Below are 23432 nucleotides of genomic sequence, written 5' to 3'. Positions count from 1 at the left end.
TCGTCTGGTTGAACCAGTTCCGCCAGTATGTCGGTGGATCGAAGGAAAAGCTAAGTGTTCAGCCGGAGATAAAACGAATTCGCCGTGGTGATCGAACTGTAGTCCGGTTTCGATCGATAGCTTCTGAGAGTAAAATCGGAACGACGGATAACGGACGTTCGGCCTGATTTCACCGCAGACAGGGAATAACGGGTGTACTGTCGCTAATAAATCGTTTTCTCGTCTTCGACGCTTCTCACATTGCCAACTACCCCTCCATGTACATACGAGGCGTTTATTTGTCAAATCGATCGAGTCCACAAAAGAAAAAGGAGAGAACATCGGTGAAATTATTATACGACAAACATCAATCAAATAGCACTAAAATTTTAAAAAGTGTAGTTGACCACTTTGGTCTGTGAACAACGCGTATAAAGGAAAATTTTCCAAGTCGATTCCGCAATGTTTCAGCGAAAATGATGCGTCTCAATTTCATATATTTTACGCTCAGAGTATAGTGCATCGTAACATGGAATTTTTGCAAAATACAAGTGGCCAATATTTAGCTGACTGTATTTCAAAGTCCTGCCATTCTGGGACGATGCATCGTCTTTTGTTCTGCTGCAGCAATTGTTTTATGAACACATAACGAAGTAATCATGGAACGTTATACAGTCTAGAAGTAAATAAAGATTGTTGAAACATTTTGGGAAAATAATTCGCCGATGACAGTGACTTTACGCAAGTTACGTTGCCGATATCATCTGGCCATTTAGATCGTTTGATCTATCTGCACCGAATCTCTTGTTATGAGGTTTTCGCAAAGGTAAAATGTATGTCAATAAACCAAAAACAATTGAACAGCTAAAAGCAGCGATAACGAATATACTTCTCGAAACATGTGAAACTGTAATGAAAAATACAATCGAGGGATCTAAAACTGTGGTCTCTTATTTTGTTTAAAAGTTATTGACAATGGAAATCAATCAGTTATATATTGTTCACCCTATATTATATCGTATTTACGAACTTCTTTCTGACAACGTTGCCTAAGTCATTCATATTGTTGAAAACTTTCTAGCGTTTTTCTTATCTTATTTTAACCATTCTAAAAGATTTAGCAACGTGCATCACCGATGGTCATCTTGGTAATCTAGGTGTTAAACTAATATTACCCTGCCATATTCTTTTGCTAAAAAATGCAAAAGGATCTCTTTCCTGTCGCGAGTATTTTCGTGTTCCACTGTCACGCGCGACCTGGAAATATTTTCGTACACGTGCCGCAGCTAAGACTGTTAGAATAATTTAAAGAGTCTTGTGTACACATATAACAGATTAAAAATCACGATGGTGTAAATTCTGAATAATACGTGGACATTGGTAATAAATATTAAAAGTTGGATATCTTTTTATACCGACCACGAAAAGGAAAAAAGTATCTCCACGTGTATATTTTCTGTTTTTCTACTTTTATAGAAGATGTAAATTTTTAGGATTTCCCAATTGGTTTTTCATGAAATTGATAATGAGCGTTGAATTTAATGGGAAGTTGGATATCCATCTTATTTTAGTTTTATCGAATTGATGGAATTTCAGAATTGGTTTTTCATAATTCATTGGTTGATAGCGAGTATCGAATATTGAACGGGATATGTAGATGTGTATGTAGATATGTATAACTAAGTGCTCGGAAATCTTTTATTTTTGGAATTCAAAATATTTGAGGCTTTTTAAAATATCATACTGAGTCATACCAAGTCAAACGGAAGAACTCCAAGTAATTGTATAATATTAAACAATTATAAATGGTAAAAATAATAAAGGAGAATGTGTTGCTCAAAATATTTTACTGTTAATGAGACCTGTTAACTGATAATAAACAATAAGCGCAATTTTGCGTGATGTAATAAAAAAAGGAAAAGGCAGTAATAAAGTAAAGGAGAAACGATTAAAAAACAGATAAAGTGACAAAAGTAGATAATAAAGAAAAAGAAATAAAGTGAAGAAGAATAAAAAGATAAAGAACAGAAAATGATAAAGAAGATAAAGAAGAAAAAGTAGAGGTTGACAAGCTTTCAACTGTTCTTACGTACAAACTCTAGCCACTAGGACGTCTAGAAGCTCTAGCTGGTGCTTTCTAGGATGGCTAAACGGTTGCCCTTAGTGCCTGATAAAAATTACCACCTAAGCTGTCACGCGAAAGAAATAACCGCAATACCTTGGGAACGAACAACGAACAACAAACGTGTTCCATTTCTCGAGACCACTTTTCAGTAAACCACGTCTCCAAGCTCTGTATCAGAACACCGAGAAAATAATTGGCTTCACAGCTACAGCAACGTGTTCGTTGCAACCTACTCACATAATTCTAACACGTAGGTAGCACACGTTGTCATTATCGGTCCAATGGTGGCTCCTAGGGTAAGGTAAGGTTATTTAAATCGGAAAACTATTTATTAGATATTCAAGTGAAGCTAAGCAATATTCCTCGTCAATTCGCCAAATTTGGTTACAGACAATTTTTAAGCTATCTAAATTCATAAACAGATTATTTAATTCGTTATTAGTCGTGTGATAAACAGCGAAACATATCGTGTACATTGGCAGCTCAATCGTTACGGTTCTCTACGAGAATATAATAAAAAACAAAAATTCACATATTATTGATATTCTGAATAGCGTGTCATGATGTAGACCTAATAGGTTATCTTCATTCTCGATGATGCACGTCATATCAAAATACTCATGTTTAATCATAAAATGACATTAAGATCAAACAATCAACAAAAATATATTTATCGTGTTTTTCCTCTACATACACGTAAAACAAGTTTGATTACTCGTTTTATTCGATGCTGAAGCTTAGACGACTCAAATAACCCTACGTTACTACAATGTATCCTACATGAGCACTATGTCACATCGTTGTTCATCGAGAAGAGCGAGAAAATGAGGGACGATGAGAAAAATCGAGAGGAAGAAAACGTTGGAAAAGAGGATGGAAAGGGCTCGAGTATCCTTTGGTATGCGTTTAACCTCCGAAAAAAAAGGAAGAAATTCATCGTGAATCCACTTTTAGAGGAACGCGCGGCACTCCGCTCGGGGAAAAAGGGAGGAAAGGGACGTACAAAAGGCTCAAGTATTGTTTACTCTGACGTGGGGTAGTGCCGAAGAGAGGAACAGAGAAGGAGAGTCGCGGAGAATTCGACCGTACGATAAAGGGATGACAAGGAAGCCCTGCTCGAGTGCCACCGACTGACTTCTACCCCCATCTCGTTCCATTCCGCGAATGAAAGGCGTATAAACGAATGAAAATGAGAGAAGAAGTTGATAGAATCGGTATTGGACTGTTTCTCGCGTTTCTTAACCGTTTCACCCGTAGGCGATATGGATAGAATCTAGTGACGTTAAGCGAAAGATCGATTGCTATTCGATCTATCGATGCAGTATCCTCTTTCGCTTTTTGTAAATTGGTAACGTAAAAGTGTTGGGTTCGAACAGTTCAATCTATTTTTTATGGTAACTTTGTTTCCTGAACACGACAAAATCTTCAATCCTCTTTCTTTGGATCCATATAAGTACGCAAACTCAAATAAATGTAGGACAATCTCGGTAATTTTCCAAATTCGTTATTTAAGTTTCATTTTAACGATAAGCCACAAAAAAAACAGAGATGTTTTCCGAGATATCAGCGATATTTCAAAATATATTCCTAGCTACAACAAATAACAGAATACTATGAAAATAACATGAATGACAATATACATAAAATGTAAAAATTTCCAGTTGAAAAATTTTCCCTCTGGGAGACACAAATCGAAAATTACACAACCAGACAGTGCATCGAATCGAAAATGCCAATCCTACGTCACCTTACGTTACGAATTTGCAATCTATGGACGATCAGAAGCTACAGGTACAGCTACAAGCGACCAAGCCAAATGCTCGAATTAAACCACCAAGCAGAGTTAAAAGCGGAGTCGAAGCAACCATAAGGGCCTGTCTGGCAAACTATCGAAACCTCCCTGGCATTCCTGACTGAAAGAACCCAACATCCTAAACAACATCGTATGCTAACGAAATTTACAAACTAGTTTCGTGAAATACGTAATAGAGGCGAGCCTGACCCAAACCATAATAATCTGTGTAGTAAACTATCGACACACCTCTGCATCATGTTTTATCAAACCTGCAAACTAGCTGCGTCAAATACGTAACACGTTAAACTACTAACCAAAGGCAGAGGCAAATTCAAAGCAACCATAAGCATCCAAGTGTACTTGGAAAACTATCAAAACTACTCTATTCAAAGGAACCAAGCATTCCAAACAATATCATACTATATCAAACTCGCGAATAAGCTTAGCTCAGGCACATGATATATCAAATCACCATCCAAAATTATCGGAGCAACCATAAGTAGTTGAAAGTACCTTAAATATTATCAAAACCTTCCTAAATCACATGTTATATCAAATCATCGAATATATAATACGTTACACCGCCAACCAAAGCTGAAAGGGTCTAAATTTGAAGTGAGTAAGGGATCTATCCAAAAACCTATTAAAACCTCCCTGTCCTATCTAAAAGAACCAACCACCCAAAACAACGCCATACTTTATCAAACTCACAAACAATCCTCCTCAAACACGTACTGCGTATCAATTACCAAGCTCCTCGAAACATCCAATTCCCCGTTTATCATTCCAAACACAATTTCACCCTTCAACGAACTACATACAGTCGAAAGTTAGGGACAGTGTAGCAAAGAGGACTCTAATGCTTTCAGATAGCGCGTGGACACACGCAGAAAGCACATACAGAACTATTCACATCTACCCAGTGACCAGAACCACTACAGCCACGTACTACCTCCGCGTGCCTACTTCTGCATATTACATACAAGCAAACACGGCACGGCCACGCATCGTTCACATCGAGCAGAAACGCGTGTCCATAAAGCGGCTCCCACGTAAACGTTTTTCTACGTCTGTACGCGTGGGTGTGCACGGATGAACGGTGGAGGAGAACAGCGGCGGGAGGAATGAGGCGAAACGGTGGTGGTTGAATACAGAGACGAAGGGGGCTGGTAGGCCGGTTCACGAGAAACCTGGGTAGGGGTAGTTCGGTTTAGTTTGGGGAGGCTCTCTCCGCGTTTGGGTTCGAGTCCCTCCAGCTGCACCACCACCGTATCAACCGGCACACCACCGTTCCTACCATCGCCACAATCCTACTCCCGCAGGGGCGGAACTCGATAGACCTAAGGGGATGGGGGCTGCCTCCGCTCGTGGATCAATACCATGGCGGGTTGCAGGGCATACAGGGGGTTGCTACGTGGTGTGGCACGCGCATACGCTGCTATCCCCCCGGAGGAAGAAGGACACCGATCAACCCCGTTGCCACGTTCTATAGAAAGGGACGAGAAGATATGACTGAAGAGTAGAGAAGAGGATGGAAGATACGAACCAGAGTGGAACTGTTGATTCGCGTTTGAAATACTGTTCGGTTTTAAAGCGATTTCGCTAGTTTATTAAGGATCGAACGAACCCACCGAGGGATGATATCCTCGCGTGTCGAAGCAACTTCGAAAATCGCCAGTGCCTGGCACTGCCATAATGCTATCGAGAGCAGATTAGAAGGGCTTTGCTCCGATCGTGCTGACGTATGCTCGTTTTCGTGACACTTTGTCTGTGCTGGATTTCTCCCGTTTTTTTTTTTTAGAAGAAGGATCTTGATTCTCGAATGCATTGTGTTCCTCGTTTGGGAATATATCTATCTTTATTTGCAGAAATCTGAGGCACGCTTTCACGACGCTTTGACTATGGCGAAAGATTACTTTGATTTGTAAACATGAAGAAGGAGTGAGATGCAGTGCAAGGTTAAATCATTGAGCTAAGAAAATTAATTTAGTTTATTCAATAATATATAGAGTTTAGAGATTATTTGCACACCATTGTATTTATTATAGAATTTATATACTAATTAATTAGGTAAGTATATTAAATTTTGTACTGTTTTGTAGCATTTTCCTATTACTACAAAAATTTAATATTACGAAAACAAATTATAGAATCTGATAGAAAAATGCTTCGTAGAGAACTAAGGATATGTGCAAATATTTTTATTAATCGCTATATGTATTATATGCATTTATTTATGTATTTCTATCAACTAGTGAGAATAGAAAGAATACCGAAATCTGCTAGAGAATTATTAAAATTATTTTCGAACTTCCTATATGCAATTATTGTGAGGGACTTTCCTTAAGTCCATGAAAATTTCTGTCTGTTTCAGAATCAGAATCGATTTTGAGATTAAAGTGACTATTTCCAGGACGAGCTGCAGTACAATTACGTATTACGTATTACGTACAATTACGACTCGATAAGCATCAGGCGAATAGTTGTTATTACGATTTGTTTAATGTACTTCGAAGTTGAAATGAAGTTAAGCTAGACTATACACAGGTTTGTTATTACGTCTGCACCGCTATGCCTATTGTCCTCGGGACATTGTACTACGTAGAGTTGCACTTGTAACAAGTTCATTCACGCTAGATTTAAATCTAATAACGGGGAAATACTACGCTATATTCTATGTATATAATATGTTATTCCTTGCTAACCAATGAATTGCGTCTGCGAAATTTTATTACGAACTTTGTCCAGAGAGGCGATAATAAGAAAATAAAATTTAAATTTTATAACCTTAATATTATTATATTATTCCTTATCAAGAAACGAATGTCGTGTAAGAGATTTCGTTATAAACTCAGTTTGAAGAATGGATAATAGAAAAATAGAATTTTTAAGTTTATGACCTTTCAAGTTTGTATAAAAATTCTATAAAGGGCAATATAGTGGGCAGAGGAAAACTGAGGTAAAAGGAGGAACACTGTGTCTCTGTTAAAGGGAAAACGTGTGTATTGATACTGACAGGGTGTGCTGCACTTCTATACGCTGCACGGCTAAAGGGCACATGTCTCATTACACACGAACGTTCTTTTGAATATGTAGCCTAACAAGGATACACCTCGCTGTTTTAGAAATCGATGTCGATAGAAATTATTATTATCATTAGAAGCAAACTAAGCATTATTGACTAAGTAACAGACCATCTTTTAACCAATCGATAATTCGATCACGAAAAAGCCCCCGTTAAACAAACGAAATAAATGAGAGAAAAAAGGCGGAGACAAAATATAAATACATCTTCCAAAATCTTTGATCTTTCAAAACCAAGTAGAGTTCCTCCTAAACTTTCATTTTGTCCACATTTCCTAAAATTTTTACGCAAGACTTGAAATAACAGATCATTCCTCGGCCAATCGACAATTCGTCGCCTAAAAGGTTGCACAAACGAGAGCAGAGAAGACAATAATACAAGGATAAAATATAAATACATTTTTAATAAATACTACACATCCTTAGAACCAAATACGAAGGCGGAAATATTAAAGCGGGCGTCCGGTCGGACAGACCACGAGCACAGTTCAGGTAACCATAAAATCGTAGCCATACGATTACGGCTGCAGCTTCTTTCTACCTCGTCGGCTGATCCACGGGGTATTAGCCCTAAGCCGCTTTACGGGCCGCACGGCGAAGAAAGAACAGGAACGGAAGGAGTCAGCATGCGTGGAACGAGGAACGAGCACGTTTCGACACTAACGGCGGAAGCAAAAAAGGGAACACGACGAACAGAAGAGAACAGAAAGAAGCGGAGGGTGAGCTCTGAAACGACCTGTAGGGTGATGGCAGAATGGGGATCGCGCGGTCCTCGGATACCTGTGGCTCCACGCGACTATCGCAACGATGCCTTTTTTTCTTCTCTCCCCTTTGTCCGCCCTTTTTCCTTTCTCTCTTTTTTTGCTTTCTCCTATTCCACCCTTTCTATCGCAGCATTCTTTTTACCTTTTTCACCGCGTCATACCAGTCGACGCGAGCATTATCGCGAATATCGACCACAGATTCGGCTACTGATAACGAGTTTTCGTCGGTCTACTACGCACACACGCGTCCAAATTCTTTTGTGACAGCTTTTTGGGGTCTTTTGACTGTGCGTGATTTCATTCTTCTTCCTGGAGCAGGTGGAGTGAGAAGTTTTTTTGACGAAGATACAGAATATCTCGAAATATCAATATGACAAAAAGATGAATCAGTATACAGAAATTTGCTTTTCTCTTACGAATTTCGACGCTGTCAAAAACATCTTGAATTAGTTAATAGAATGAACATTCTGCAGCATTTTTTACTCTCACTTTCTAAGGCAATATAAAAATACTTTTCCTGGTTTCTTTCTTAAATAAATTATTAAAAAGATTAAAAATTGTACAAATTGTGTAGGAAATTTCCTTACTTTTAAGTTCTTACTTAAATTTCAAAATATTTCATATAACAGGTATATTATATTTAAGATGACTGCAAGCGTTCGAGTACTTTTGTAACCCACTGTATATGAAATTAATATAAGATTTAAGTATCTAATAGGAAGTCATTACTTCCTTGTGAAGGGTAGACATAATAGACAGTGTACGCTATAGAATTTGTACAAAGCCCGCGTGATTCGTACATTCACCTACGAATAACGCAAAAATAGAGCTGCGTTCTCTTTTGTAATGGAGCCTAATTTTTTTTCTTGGTATTGACCATTTCAAAAGGAAGGCTTCTCAAAGCGTCGCTTGCAAAACACCGTTTTGTAACGCAATCAAAGGCTAGTAGTTGGTCAATCGCACTTAACGAGCGATAAAATGGACGGTGATCGAATTTCTGACGCGACCACGAAATTCCAGTCGCGTTTCGCAAATATGTACTTCAATTTCCATTAACAAATCGACTTCGATGTACCTAGTTTTCCGTGTTCGGAATTTTCAGAATTTTAATCAAAGAGGAAAAGAAGATATTTCATCATTTTCTCTTGATCATCTCAATATTCACTTCATTCTCCAAAATATGAATATTACGAATTTCCTGTAATTTTTTTATCTTTGAACTAAAATTATATTATACGAGCTGTTATAAAATGATGACTGGATATTTTAAATTGAATGAACGGAAACAAAGATAGCACGAAAAAACTGATAAAGCTTGATAAAACTGGTGGAATGAATGTTTTAATCAAAGACAGCTTTAATATGGACCAGCTATTGGAAACTTAAAATATTTCAGACAGAATTTTTGCAAATTTCTGCCTTCTCCAGCGTATAATTTATTTTGTGAAATAGAAGAAGAGTAGATTTGATTAGTTTTAAAATAATGATACGGAAGGAAAGTATGAAAGACGAGTTTTGTACATAGAGAAGCAATAGGAGCGAAATCGAACTCAATATTTCAGAAGAACAAAGGCGTATCGAGTGCAACGACGACCCCGATATCGCCATAAATGGAGGTAGTTTCCAATCAGGTCGTCTTACGTCGAATGTCCAAGTTTTAATCAGACTAGATTCTGTTTTTCCCAATCTGGCGATTCTTCATGAGGAAATCGTTACGAAAAGTTGTATAAAAATTTCATTAAGATCGTGTTTCGTCGAGAAACGAAGCATTATAATTAACGATTGTTTTATCAAATATCCGTGGAAGTAAAAATTATTTAAGCTTCTACTACTTCATAACAAAATTGAAAATTTGTTGTTAAGTGTACTGCTAAAAATATAATAAATAAATTGGATGTTATTACAATATTACAATCTCATTCGTTAAATCAAAATCACCATTAACTGTATAATATAACAATACAAAGAGAAAAAATAAAATAAAATTAAAATTCATTTATTTTATTATTTTATTATTTTATTATATCTTAATTAATTTATTTTATTACCTTCGGTTTATAGAAAATAAAACTCTACGCTTTCTCGAAAGTAAGTTTATTATATAAATTATTATATCTATCTACCTTTTGTTTGTTTAAAAATACTCTGAAAGTAAACTTTAAAAACGAAATGATAATTTCATAAAATTTCTTTACACTTCGTATGTTTCAACGTCTCCATAGGAAACTTTTACGCGGGAAAACAACTACGATATATAACAAGATAGTCGAAGTTAATGGGAAGCCAAGTCATTAATATGTTTTTTTATTAAGAATCTTAGAGCAACGAGGGAAACAAAAATTCCCAACATGGTTGAATTATTAATATTAATAAATTTCTGCAACAGGAACGAAAAAAGTTTTACCGCGTTATGTGTTCGTTATTCTTCTTCCCCGACTTATGAAGTTTTAACGATGTCATAGCTGCATTCTTCATGCAAATCCAACATCTCACTATGAACAAGTTCGATCGAAGTCTTAATATTAGACCGACAATAAGACGAAATATTTTACGACATGGGAAGAAACACGTTGCATGTAGTTTGCAATATTGATAACATGATTTTATTATATTATGAGAGATGAAAAATCAAATTATAGCAGGATATCAATTACTTCAACTTTCATGATAAGGAGCATGTTTTTTAATATCGTTGAATTTCTATGCATTTGCACATTGCACAAAATTATATAAGAATTTAACTGCTTATTTATAATTTATAGATGTGTAAGAAATTTTCATTTTTTGTGACAGAGGATACATTTACCAATATTTCCAGCTTTTTTACGTGTTTTCATTTCACGATACGAAAACTAAATTTATCACCCCGAATTCTTCGACATACGTATAGCAAAAAATGATTGCATCAGTATTACTATTTTCTCTTTTCCGGAATTGAATTTCCCATCTCCGATTCTTTGACATTTACACGCAAAAATGTTCATCCTTTAAAATAAAAAATGTAACATCATATTGTATGACCATTGATATTTCTCACGTTTTCTCGCTGCACATAAAAATTTGACTTCTCGTCTGTGATTTCTAGGCATTTAAACAAAAAAAAAAAAATTGTTGTTCCTCTGCAATAAAAAATTCACTTGTCAATATTACCACTGTTTCGCGTATATATACATTGCGACGCGAAAACTGAACTTGCCATTTCCAATTTTTGAATACAGATAACATAGAAATAACAGTAAAAGTTTTTATTTGTTATTACAGAAAATATACACATCAGTATTGCTTCTTTTATCATGTTTCAATCCACGAACTGTATTTTTCGTGCTCAATTTTCTATACGTAACAATCTTCGTTTTTAATGTAGTTGCCTATCTGTATTTAAATGAAAGTACATGTATATCCTTCTAAGAATTATTTTTCATATAAATTCCGTAATGACTGACGTCTATTAATTCAACCTGTGTCCTATAGAAATCCGAAGTTTTCTGATTACGATCATAAGATGCAATATCTGTACTCGATATCTTAAAACCGACAGAGTCAATTATCGTGCAATTTATAATATCCTTTGAGAGCCAGCATCAATGCATAGCACTGTGAATCGAAGCTTATGCTTGCGGAAAGCCTTCGAATAACATCACGGATATGCATATGTGCATAGAGAAAGAGAGAGAGGAGAGAGATCGCGAGTGAATGCGCTGTTGAGTACATCTTTCGGTTCCTCGCCCCGAATGAACCAACGCCCGCAGCTAGAGACACGTTTTCCCGATCAAGATTTCCGCAAGTTATCCACGGTCTTAAATATTTGCACACCTTCGAATATGAACGTTTCGAGAGCTCCTTTCGTTCCTCGGTCGCTCAAAAATATTCTTGTTCTTGTATCTATTTCGTTTGCTGCGGCTTTTTTACGTTATGGAAAAGACTAGATTCCTTTTATGTAGAATTGTAGGAACGTTGTTATTTTTATATATTTTTCAAAGATGTATCTTATCTTAAATTTGTAATCAATTCTTTAAAACGATTTTCTAGTCCATTTTTATGTATCATTCTACGAGAAGAATTTTTCTATTTATTATTTAAATATTTAATTCCTACATTTTTACAAAGATCATCTTCCCTACGTCTATTACGTACAACCAATATCTTTCTCGTCAAAGAAGGCTATTAGTGTAGCGTCTAATAATCAAATATTAAAATTTATAAAGTACACATGTCAATTTCAAACTGTAAGAAAACATCTCGACACTAAGAAATATAAATATCGAAGGAATTGGAGAAAGAATATAAATCCATAGCAAATTTCAAAAAGAGCAGCTATTATAAAATTAGGTTAAGGAGCCATTACGACAAAGACAGAAACCTTCAATAAATTAATATCGAATAATTAGTTTGAAACTTGTAATTAATAACTTAAACCACGGCTGATCGGAACTGGGTCGCCTCGTTGATCCAATTACATTTAATTTCGTTACAACTTCACCGAAACATTAACGCTTCAGCAACTGTGCACTCGAGAGAGAGACAGGGATATAGAGAGAGAGAAAGAGAGAGCAACGAGCAGCATTCGTAATCGTTGTCGACTGAACATAACTGGCAACCTTTGAGTATTTTCTGCGTAAAATCTTGCTCGTACTTAATCATTAATCGATGCTCTGATATGCCAAACCGTTTGTTCGCAATTGTTTAATAAACTCAATATCGTTGTAGATCACGAATGACCAGAGAAACTTTTAATAAGAAGAACAAATTAAAACATACTATTCATACAAATTCATCATAAATATAAGTCTTATGTACCTTTGTCTGTATCGACTCAATTTTTGGAAGAAAGTACTTGTGCTACTTTCCAATTATTAGCTTTCAGTTTTCAGATCATAAATCTCTTTTCTCTGCATTTCTTGGATTATAAACTTTTTCTCACTGCGCTAAAGAAAATTAAAAAATGAAACACATCTCTGAATGACCATTTGACCTCAACTATGTAATTATCATGTGCGTTGATAATTATTCTAATTATTAGCTTCTATTTTTCAAATCATAGATCTTTCCCTCTCATAACTAAACAACTCTAAACAATGTACACGCATAAAGGAAAATTAAACTGTTAGACACACTATGATTATTTTACTGTAACCATATATTTTTCATACGTGTATTTCAATACTGTTTTTTAAATTTTTATTTCCAGAAAGATATTACCAAAATTCTCGTTTCTGCAGAAAATATTTCCCTCGGTTTTCCACTTTTTCAAATAATCAGAATTCCCTTTCGCCAGTTATTCGTGTACCAAATACCATGAATAAATAAAGCAAACACTGAAATTTCGTTGCGTTTCGACGAGAAATTATCCATACGCAAATGTGCACCCACACATCTTGCATGCACCGTCCGAGAACGGATGAACGGGCAAGAAATTAATTACTTTTTGCCGGCGAGCATAGATCCGCTCGCGTGTCATTTTACAGTCGACGATCAAAAACCAGCGAAAGAAAACACGTATAACGTCCGTCTCTTTGGACGCTCGAAATTACACTGTACCGTTCTATCCACGCACAAAAATTCAACGTATCTATCTTTTACCGCGATTAAGTCAGCCTCCAGGTTGATGTGTTTTGACGGTCGAACACACTGCCAATAAACTTTATCCCCCGTCAATACACTGCCCGTTTTACAGCCATTTTACGATTTTTCCCGGGACAATATTCCGAAACTTTTGCCAGGATTAATCAATACGGCCGATCCGTGTAATTTTCTAGAATCGATTTTATGTCAACGTTTTACGTCAATTTTCTATTGGCTTTGTGTAAAACACTTTTCTCTTTTTTTGTACGTGGGTATTAACGTCACGTCAATTACATATAAAATATACAATTATGGATAAAAGGAAGCTTAAAATTATATTCGTGAGCACACACTAATATTAGTAACTTTCGTAATAAAAATTTTTTACCGCGTTGGTAAAAAACGAACAATTATCTCTTTCGGTATATGTACTTTATTTATTTATTGCTCTTGTCAATCGTAATTTCGTTTTGTAAAATTCCTTCCTGCGTCGCTGTAATTAAAGTTCCTTTAATTTGGAATTTAGAATGGCATTCATTTAGACGTGAAATACAAACCTACTCTACGAACATTACAATTAACTTAAAATATGACGAAGGTATAATATTAAATTCTTGGATTAAAATTTGTACAAAATTTACAATAGTAAAATCGTAATAGTCCAATCTACATTAATTGGAAATATCCGATAACGACTCGAATTCAAATAATTCTCCTAGTCTACTAATTACGTTTCCATTTCGTAACAAAAGAAAGCCGGAAAAGCAGTTTTTCATGAAAAAGCGATAATTGTTCGTTTCGTACAAAATTACCTCTGCTTGGTGAAAGATTTACGTAAAAGTAAAACGTTTTTTAGGTAAAAACAGCTGCCGTGATGCCCGGTAATATCGTGCGAACCAATTTATCCAACTGTAAGGTCGGTGATCATCTTGGCTCGCGTGCATCACCGGTTCATGGTGCACATACACACAGGGAAAGCGAATAACGGAGCCAAGAGGGTGCAGGATGACTGCGTCCCGCACGGAACGTAAACGAAACTTAAATGAATACCTAAATTCCACCAGTCACGCGAACACTAAGCCGCTTGCTACTGAACATCGACTTTTACCTACGTTTCCCACCTTAGAAATAACTTTGCACTTCGTTAACGACGATTTCGGCTAATTGCTAGAATGCGGGAGAATTTTATAATTTAAATGGCGGTAATACTGTTAAAAATATTCTTGGAAATTTTGTAATTTGGAGATATACGAAATAATTTTTAAATTGTTCAGTTCTTATCGATTAAGGAAAATTTGCTCTGTTTTGGTCGCTTCTGAGAAATTTTTTATAGAAACTTTATCTATGAGGTACATTGGAAATGGTTTTGATTTGTAATTGGAAGATTTGTATTTTGGATTATTGGTTTTCTGTCTATTAAAAAAAATTTTGTTATTCTTGAGATTGTAATAGAAATTTTATTCGTAGGATACATTAAAAGTACTTCTGAAAGCTTTACAATTAAGGGGATTCAGATCATTGACTAGATCTGGGTCATTAAAAGAAATTTTAGACGAAGAAGATGGATCAAAAGCAGTACAAAAGATATGGCATGTACTAAACGTGATATATACAAATATAATTTGAAAAATTTGAAATTTACTTAATAAGAAGTATCCTTAAAACACGAAAACTGTTAAAAAATTTCCATACAAATCGAAATAAGGAAACGTCGAATATAAAAAGCTACCGATTTGAATATAGCTGTCATCAAGCAATGCCCTTTGATCTAAGGCTGTCATGTAGATATTAATTTATCAGCTGCATCGAGGCTAATTGCCGATTCACGCTACCGTATCTCATAATTTAGATACAAAATGCCATTGTCTCGCGTATGACGTAATCGTTATCTTTTAAGAACGGAAGGGTTAAGGGCGGTGATTACGCCTGGCAGGAACAACGCTGATAGATCGTATGTCCCAAGGGTGTAAAACACTCCCTTCTCAAGAGGAGTGCAAGTACCTTCAACGGGTGAACAAGCATGATGCTGCAGCAAGTCTAAAGCGCTATCTAGATTCACCATCCCTTTAATTACACCCTTCACGAAAGCCGGTTCAAGGTGGCCTTTTTATTCTTCCTTCGAAAAAAAAGGGGAAATATTATAGCCTAAAGTCTTAAATCATATTCACACGATTCTATAATTATTTTACGGTTTTGATACTTAAATTGAAGTTGAATGTGTGAAATAAAGCGAAATTGAAAAATAGGACGAAGCGTCGAATGAACACATAAATCCTTCAACTTTTATCCTTTCCTTCTGAATTAAACTTTATACGAAATGTACTATGGTAGACAAATCAGAAAAAGCAGTTTGATAACTCTAATACTAATAAATTAGCAGAATCTGGAGTATGCCGGAAAATTTAAATTCCACTGTATTTCAATACTTTTTTAAATCTTCATAAACGTGGTTTATTCATCATCTCAGTCAATTTACTTATCATAATATCCATTCTGAAGATGTTCCATGAAATATCGACAATATCTTGAAACGTTCTTCTACGAAGGAGTTTTTCGCCGTATTTATATCTCATTTCCCATTGTAAACCCCTATAATGGAGACGATGATATAATACAAGGATTAATATACAAATTGCAAAGCAGGCAGCAATGCTCCTGTCACCGACAGGACCGGAGTGGATGCAATTGAGAAAATTGCCGGGATATCGGTTTCACCCTCGCATCACCGGGGGAGGGGATGCTGGATACGAAATGCGGGGTTAACGTGGAGGAATCTTCCGGTCTAACGCTGGCTGACGCAGCTGCATGCCGCCAAAATAAATTTTCACGATATCTACCAGACAGCGACGGTATTGGAAATTTTAAAAGAAACACGTACTTTATTAAAATCGTGCTGTGCAACAATCCTTCCCTTTCCTATTTCTTTTATTTCTTTGCATTCTTTAATCACTTTACAGTTTACTTTGGAATATTTTATTTGGAAGTACTTGTTCAGTTTTGAAGTACGTCGGTACATTTGGAATAAGAGTAAATTCATATTGTACTTGTAACATGACGTTGGTAATCATGTACAGTGGTAAAAAAATATTTAATCATCAAATGTGCCAGCCGATAAACAAAGGATGTAAAAACGCTTGTAGACTTTCCAACGTTTCATAAAAAGAGTAGAAGGATGCTTAATTACTATAGAATCTAAAATCAATAATTACTTAATAAAATTTAATTTAGTATATAAATAAAAAAACATTTCAAGATACTAAACGTAATTTTTCTGCAAATTAAGGCACGATATTCTTCAAATTTGATATTAAAATATTTCTTTGGATTTCCTTCATGAATTATGTTTTACGTAGATACCCAGTTCAGAACTATGTATCAGTGATGCAATATGTTAAAAGCAACCGAGCATCGTTCAGATTCCCTCGAAACTTTCTTCCACTCCGTTATCAGAGCAATTCTATCGGAAAACTTTAGCAATTCGCTGGATTTATCATCGAATCCCTGCTTAGTCTTACTCCGAGTGACTTTAAAATTTACTATTACGACCGTTCGCCTTAAAATGGTCCGCCAAGCTGTTTCGTCTTGATTTCGTTTGAAGATCGATCTTTCTCTCGTCAGATTTATCAACCAACTAAAACTTGATAAGAAGATAATGCTCCTCTGTCACTGTCAATTATTTTGTAAACTGTTAACTCCCTGACAACTCCTATCGATAATTCAAGCCTTGACACCGCCTTAACGAATCTTCTTAAACATCTGCAACTTCATATATCACAGTCATCCTTTTTACCTTACCTTCTTCAAAGTATTTTCCAATTTTTCGATGCTTTATCTTAATAAAATACTTTATATATCGTTCGCCATTTCACGAACAATTTCACAAATAAACGATAACTGACATGTTCGTTCCAACGAACATCGTGTTCGAACTTGTTTATTGTGATTCAGAAAACACGCGTATTGTGTAAAGAAAAATTCATGAAACAAATAGGATATTCTATCTGAAAGAAATCCAAAATAATATTCCAACATTAAAACACCAGTGATCTAAATTTATAAAACAATTAATACCCAACGTATTGTATTTAGGAATACAGAAGTCATTCAATCGAACAATTTTAAACTTTCTCAAACTTTTTTCTCCTACATACTCCAAACGAAATCCAAATTTCCAAAAAAAATATTCGATATTGTAATTGATACAATGTAAAAGAAACTCAAGAAGAAAATCCAGAAAAGCAATCTATCGTGGAAACAACGAACACTGAGATTAAGTTTGTGAAAATTCATCGCTTCAATTAACGCTTGACATAAGTATCTTTCTTTTTCTGTATAAGTTTAGTATCGCGACAACTGCCCAAAGAAAAATTCACGAAGCAATTCCAATAATAAGACTATCGAACACACCGTGTCCTAATTTGTAACAAATCACTCGACACCGTAATTATCCCACTCCCGAAACTCGGCATTACAAATGAGCAGGATATTCGAGGAACAAATGGGACCAGCACGGTCCGATGCGCTTCTGATTTACAGTGGCGCTTAACGCACGATTAGCGGCTAGCATGAAACACCGAGAGAATACTCGTTAACAATGATAGGAAAACAATTGGGCACAATTCGAAGACTACTCGAGCGGGTGGAATCGAGATCATTCGTCAATAGAAGCCGCGAAAATCCCTTAGTCAAGAGCATCGGGGGTTCAACAGCGTGTTGTCCGATCGACCGAGGTCACCGACAGCGTAGGGTGGTTATTTTGGACGCACAGTGGTGTAGACTCGATTTCAGGGGTTCATTGGCGAAATGAACGCGATCCGTGTAAACGCGGCTTAAGGGGCGAGGAAACTGTTCAATCTGTCGACAACCCTGTAATTATCGCAACGTCTAACCGTCTAAGGGTTCTCTCTGTTGCGTTTAAGGGTGAGATAGTATCGATATACTGCAATAACAGGAGCAAAAAAGTTGATATTAAAGTCGAGAAGCAAATTTTTCTGTACATTTTAATCGATGCGTATCATGGTGTGAGATGGTTGAGAATATCGATGAAAGTTTAAAAGAAAAGAATTTGAAATATTTAGTCGTGGGAAGTTATTAAAATTAATTATAAATATCTTTCTTTATGCAGTAAAAATTTGTTTCGTGGCATTATAACACAGTGTTCTATTTTTGTAAGAAACTAATTAATTTTTGCTTGGTTGCGACTGTTGATGAAAAGATTCCTACTTTACAGAGAACGACACTAGTGATTGCAAATATACTGGAAATATGACGTGTGCAAATTCTTTTCTTATACAGTGCACACGTCGAAACTGTGTAACAGACTTTAAGTACATTTGATATAAAAGACTTTCTCCTCGTGACTTGAACTGATTGCAAGTTTGCTTGCAATTGCATCGACTACGTTTGATTACTCTGTTCAATTTCTCTTCGACACACATTCGGCTTAGGTTCATAGCAGCCTATAGCTTTACTTCACTCTCACGTGTCACCAACCTTTATACCATTTTGCTCTCTATACTTTTTTCTTTCGTAGTGAAAATGTCATGACAATATATAGTTCATCGATAATTTGTTAACTTATCATCTGAATTATCAATATGTTAGAGTTGAAGATCTATATATTTTGCCATCCTACATTTTTCTTATTCGTTGCTATCTTTTTCATACATTATTACATTTTTATTAAAAGCATATCGTTGTATTTCCATGTACAAAAATTACAGCAAACTAATTCTTTTTTATTCGTATTTTAATTCACAGTGTTTCGGATAGCGATGACTTTGGACTTTTATCGTGAACGAAAAATCTGGCAAATCACAAAGAGGACCTAAAGTTAACGAAACAACTAATTTAACGATAGAAACAACTAAAAATTCCACTACAACTTCTGAAAATACACAATCACAAAAATTAACTCAGATGCAGGAAACAAACTTAGAATTAGCTTCTGAATACAAGCACGCTAATGAATCTCCCAATCGATGGCCAAGAAACCAGCTCACTTTTCCACGACATCGAGCCAATTCAGTAACAATCTCGTAAATTCACCTCTGGCCAGGTTTAAAAGGGATTCTGCGCCACTGGCGCGACGCTCAATGAGAAAAGCTGCGTTTCCCGGAATGATCGGTCCACGAATCGTTAATTGGATAGACCGGAATGGCTCGAGAGGACTCTCGATCCGACTTTCGAGAGGTCGCTCGACAGGAAAAAGCAGCCTGGTTTTACGATCCGATATCGAGCAAGGAACAAGGCCGAAACTGTCCAAAGAATATTATCAAACATTTGTCTGCGATAAATATCTAACGCGATAAAATAGGATCAATCAATTCACTGTTTCTCTCGGAAAATATCTAAAGAATTGTAAAAAAATTATAGATTTTTATTTGCAATTAACAAAATCGATAAGAATAATAATCAAAATTATGGAATTTTTATATTGACAGTCAAGATGGTAAATTTTAAATCAGATATTAATTGAAAAATGATGAATGGATTTATAACAAGTGCCAGAAGCGAAGATTTTCAAATAGAAGAAAAAATTCATGTGTTTGTTAATTTTTATCTTTTATGTGGTACGAGTTAGTTCTATTTTATAGTGTTCGTTAATATGTCCAACAGAGAATTTACATATCTTTCACTATCTTACTTTAAATAGTATAATACAATACTAATTTCCTATCTTTTCTAATATTCACGTTGTTTAAACTCTCCTCTTCCCAAAACTAAAAAATTCCAACCTTCATTATCATATTATTTTTCTACGATACGAAACTAATTTCCCATCCTTTTTAACGTTAACTGCACCCCCCTCTCCGCGAAACTAAAAAATTCCAGTCCTCGTTATCATTTTATTTTTCTAAGATGCAAAATTAATTTCCTATCTTTTTTAACGTTCGCATCATTAACCATTTGCACCCCCTCCGCGAGACTAAAAAATTCCAGTCCTCGTTATCATTTTATTTTTCTACCTTCCTCCTCAATCTCTTATTACGCAATCCTGTTCCTCATTAAGGGGTTGAAGAAGGAAAAAATTCCAACTTTCTGAACCCGTGAAACGGAGAGCACCCCCGAGCCTCCGACTGAAACCCCTGTGACGAGAAAATATTTTCTCTGGCCGGTCTGTAAACACGACGCTTCGTACCGACCAAGATTACACCCCTCTCTGGTTCGAGGGTAACTTTCGGAGGATTGTTGGCACGGTTGAGAGAGACTACGGGACGAAAGTGAATCAATGGAGGTTGATTGGCCTGGCCGGCCTTCGACGAGAGTTCGGGGGGTTGGTCGATTACATGGTCCATCGTATAACTACAAACCACAATGACACCCGTGATTTTCGACTTGAACGCGACGGAGTGCACGTGCGTGGGCATGTCCGTTGGTTTTCAGGGGCCGTGTGCCTCTTTGTAGCTCGCGAATCTCTCCGTGTGTGACGGTATCGCGATAAAATCGCTCGACAACCCCTCGTTCAAGGGAATGCCTAATTCGTTTTGCAACAAGAATTCGGTTCAGGTGTGCGAGCAGCTCATTCGATTACAGTTCGTTGCTATCATGGGATTTGTGGGGATTCAATCTTCGAGTCTTCGCACCACATATGGATTCCTGATTCACCTGTTTCCAATTCCGCTCTTTTTCTCCATCGATTCGAAGTGTGATCATTTATTTTTACTGCTATTATGGAATTAGAATTATGAAACCTTCATTATTATGGTTTTATCGTAGAACTGTTGTAGTATTAATGGAGTTATTATAACCCGATTAATCTCCGAGTGACTCATGTTAAATCGAATCACGCTTTTCGACAAATTGTCGTATGTAAAGTTCTCATGGCGAAATTTTATTGGAATATTCAGAGAATTTTACTAAAAGTGTTATCTCTCTTATCGTATAAGACCAATGCCCTATTTTCTGATCTAGTTACATGAACATGCACGATGTTTTCGCTGAAACTACCTTAACGCTCGTTACCACATGCTTCGTGGTAATAGATGACCGCTCGTTTTGTGGTAACCCATTAAACTCTGCACGATAACGAAATCACTTACCAGCGCTTTGTATCGTAGCAAACGAAAGGACATGAATTTCGTATCTTAAACAGATAATCTATTCACAGAAATTCGAAACAAATTCTATTTATTATATATTCTTGAAAACCAATGTATTCCCTTCATATAAACACGTATTGCAATATAATAATTCATGATAGCGATCTAATTTTGATACGATATATTGATTTTCGATATAGGTCCGCTCTTCGAGCTATAAGTAACTTTTGTAATTCAATAGTGTTCTCGCTCGTAATACTTTATTAGAAATTTTATATTTGTCCCGAATTGGCATCGTACGACTCGGCTTGGTTACAGGAGAATACTAATTAATATATTACAGAACTCCATAGAAAAGAGACCACAGTTTACAGCAGTGAATGATTTAATATTTTCATTGAAGCATCGTAACAGAAAGTACTCGGAACAAACTACACGGATCTATAAAATTTTATAGCAGAAAATTTCACGTTTAGAATTACAGAATACTACCATTCTTGCCGGTGGAATTACGCGGAAGAGTGAAAGCGGTGTTAGATGGTAGATTTCAAGACGTGTAACGTAAAACCGTGAAAAATTCGTCTGAGTGGCCAGTGGCCAGTGCCGGAAACCTTTCATTGCTGACAATTCAGACAATTCGTCGCTGACAGGTCGGATTTGCAACGAGCGCCTGTAATTCCTGGTGTTAACGTATCTACACTTTGGTGACGTAATTGAATTTTCATATTATCATGCGTCACATAACGCTCGCCTTCCGATTTAGATGACCCAAAAATTTACGCTACGCGATCTCCTGTACCGCTCTACAACGAAACTTCGCTATAACATACTGTAACCTACATTTTAAATAAATTACGCTGCAATGCAATTGCGTTGCAATTTCAAGAATCTTACAAGATTATTTCCAGAATATTTCAAATGCTTCAAATCAAGGAGTGAAATCAAAAATATAAACCATGAATTTGAGTCACTGAATTTCTCAGGAAATTTGTCCTGTCCCTCTAACACTTTTCTAAAATTAACAAAGTTACAACAAATATGATATACGTCTAAACACGTACTCGGCATCAAGATTCCTCTTGTGTATGCAACAAGACAGCTGCAATAAAGAGACCGTTCCACTTCTCAATCATTTGACTCAAAGATTAAGCGACTCAAGATCAACCAGAATCAAATCACTTTCTCAAACGTGCTATGAATTCATAGTCACTAATATTCATAATAGTAAACCTTTGCGCTTTCGAATATACGAGCGCTATACCTTTCTTCCTCTTTGAATAAACATAATTCCAATGTTACGATGTTAAATGTAATTGAAACGTCAAGCATTAAAACTCTTCAATTACTATCCGTCATTCGCCCTAACGATTTTCGATCTCCATTCTCCATCAAACAAAAACCTGAGTACACGCGGAAATAACCCATAAAGTGGCAAGTACCCGGGATGGTCGTAAAAGACGGAACAAACGAATGTTCACTCACCGAAGCCGAGCAGATTGTAGCAAAGGTAATACAATAGCCATCGACACCAGAGGAAAAGCCTTGGCCGTGCGCGTTTCAACGCGACCAACATCGCCACCATTTCGCGCACGCGGAACTTTTGTATTCGATAACTCGGGCTTCACCTTAAAGAATCGACGTGTGATCCACGCATAGAGGAACCACGCACTGAAATGGCCCACATATTAAACAGCGGCATATCGGCCTGACCGCTGCATAATGTGAACCACTGGGAGAGAGCGGCAAACAGAAAAAGAGGAAGAGTATGTAATGATCGGAATGGAGGAACAGGGATGGAAGATCGAAAGAACGAGCCCGTATGATTCCCCTACTTGCGGACGAATGAATGACGCCATTCGTTAAATTGCGACTAAGATCCGGATGTGTCGAATCTCAAGTGTTTGTCGCGACTTAGGGAAATGCTGGAATGCTTAACATCTTTCGGGTTATTCTTACGCGCAGAGGAGAAGAGGATGATACTTCGCGTAAAAGAGTGAGACAGTTTCTCATACTTGTAATAGGAGAAAATCATGATAAATCGTATTTTGTCTTTTACGGAAAGGTGATGTTAAAATTTAAGA

General features: G+C 36.3%; 1 protein-coding gene across 10 annotated transcripts in view; it reads right to left on the bottom strand.

Moving 5' to 3' along the window:
• Positions 1-23432, bottom strand: part of Liprin-gamma (liprin protein kazrin) — a 138898-nt gene that overhangs the window by 105675 nt on the left and 9791 nt on the right. For 7 of the 10 annotated variants that reach the window (XM_072014136.1, XM_072014137.1, XM_072014138.1 and 4 more), the window contains exon 1: positions 22834-23007. The exons of the other annotated variants lie outside the window; for them this stretch is intronic. In XM_072014136.1, the coding sequence (XP_071870237.1) occupies positions 22834-22874 (41 nt within the window). In that variant the 5' untranslated portion in view covers positions 22875-23007. Of the gene's footprint in view, positions 1-22833; positions 23008-23432 lie in introns of those variants that run through there. 10 annotated transcript variants of the gene reach the window in all.

This window comes from Bombus fervidus, chromosome 12 (assembly GCF_041682495.2).
Source record: "Bombus fervidus isolate BK054 chromosome 12, iyBomFerv1, whole genome shotgun sequence".
Classification (NCBI taxonomy): domain Eukaryota; kingdom Metazoa; phylum Arthropoda; class Insecta; order Hymenoptera; family Apidae; genus Bombus; species Bombus fervidus.
This window is presented reverse-complemented; position numbering and strand designations above follow the sequence as displayed.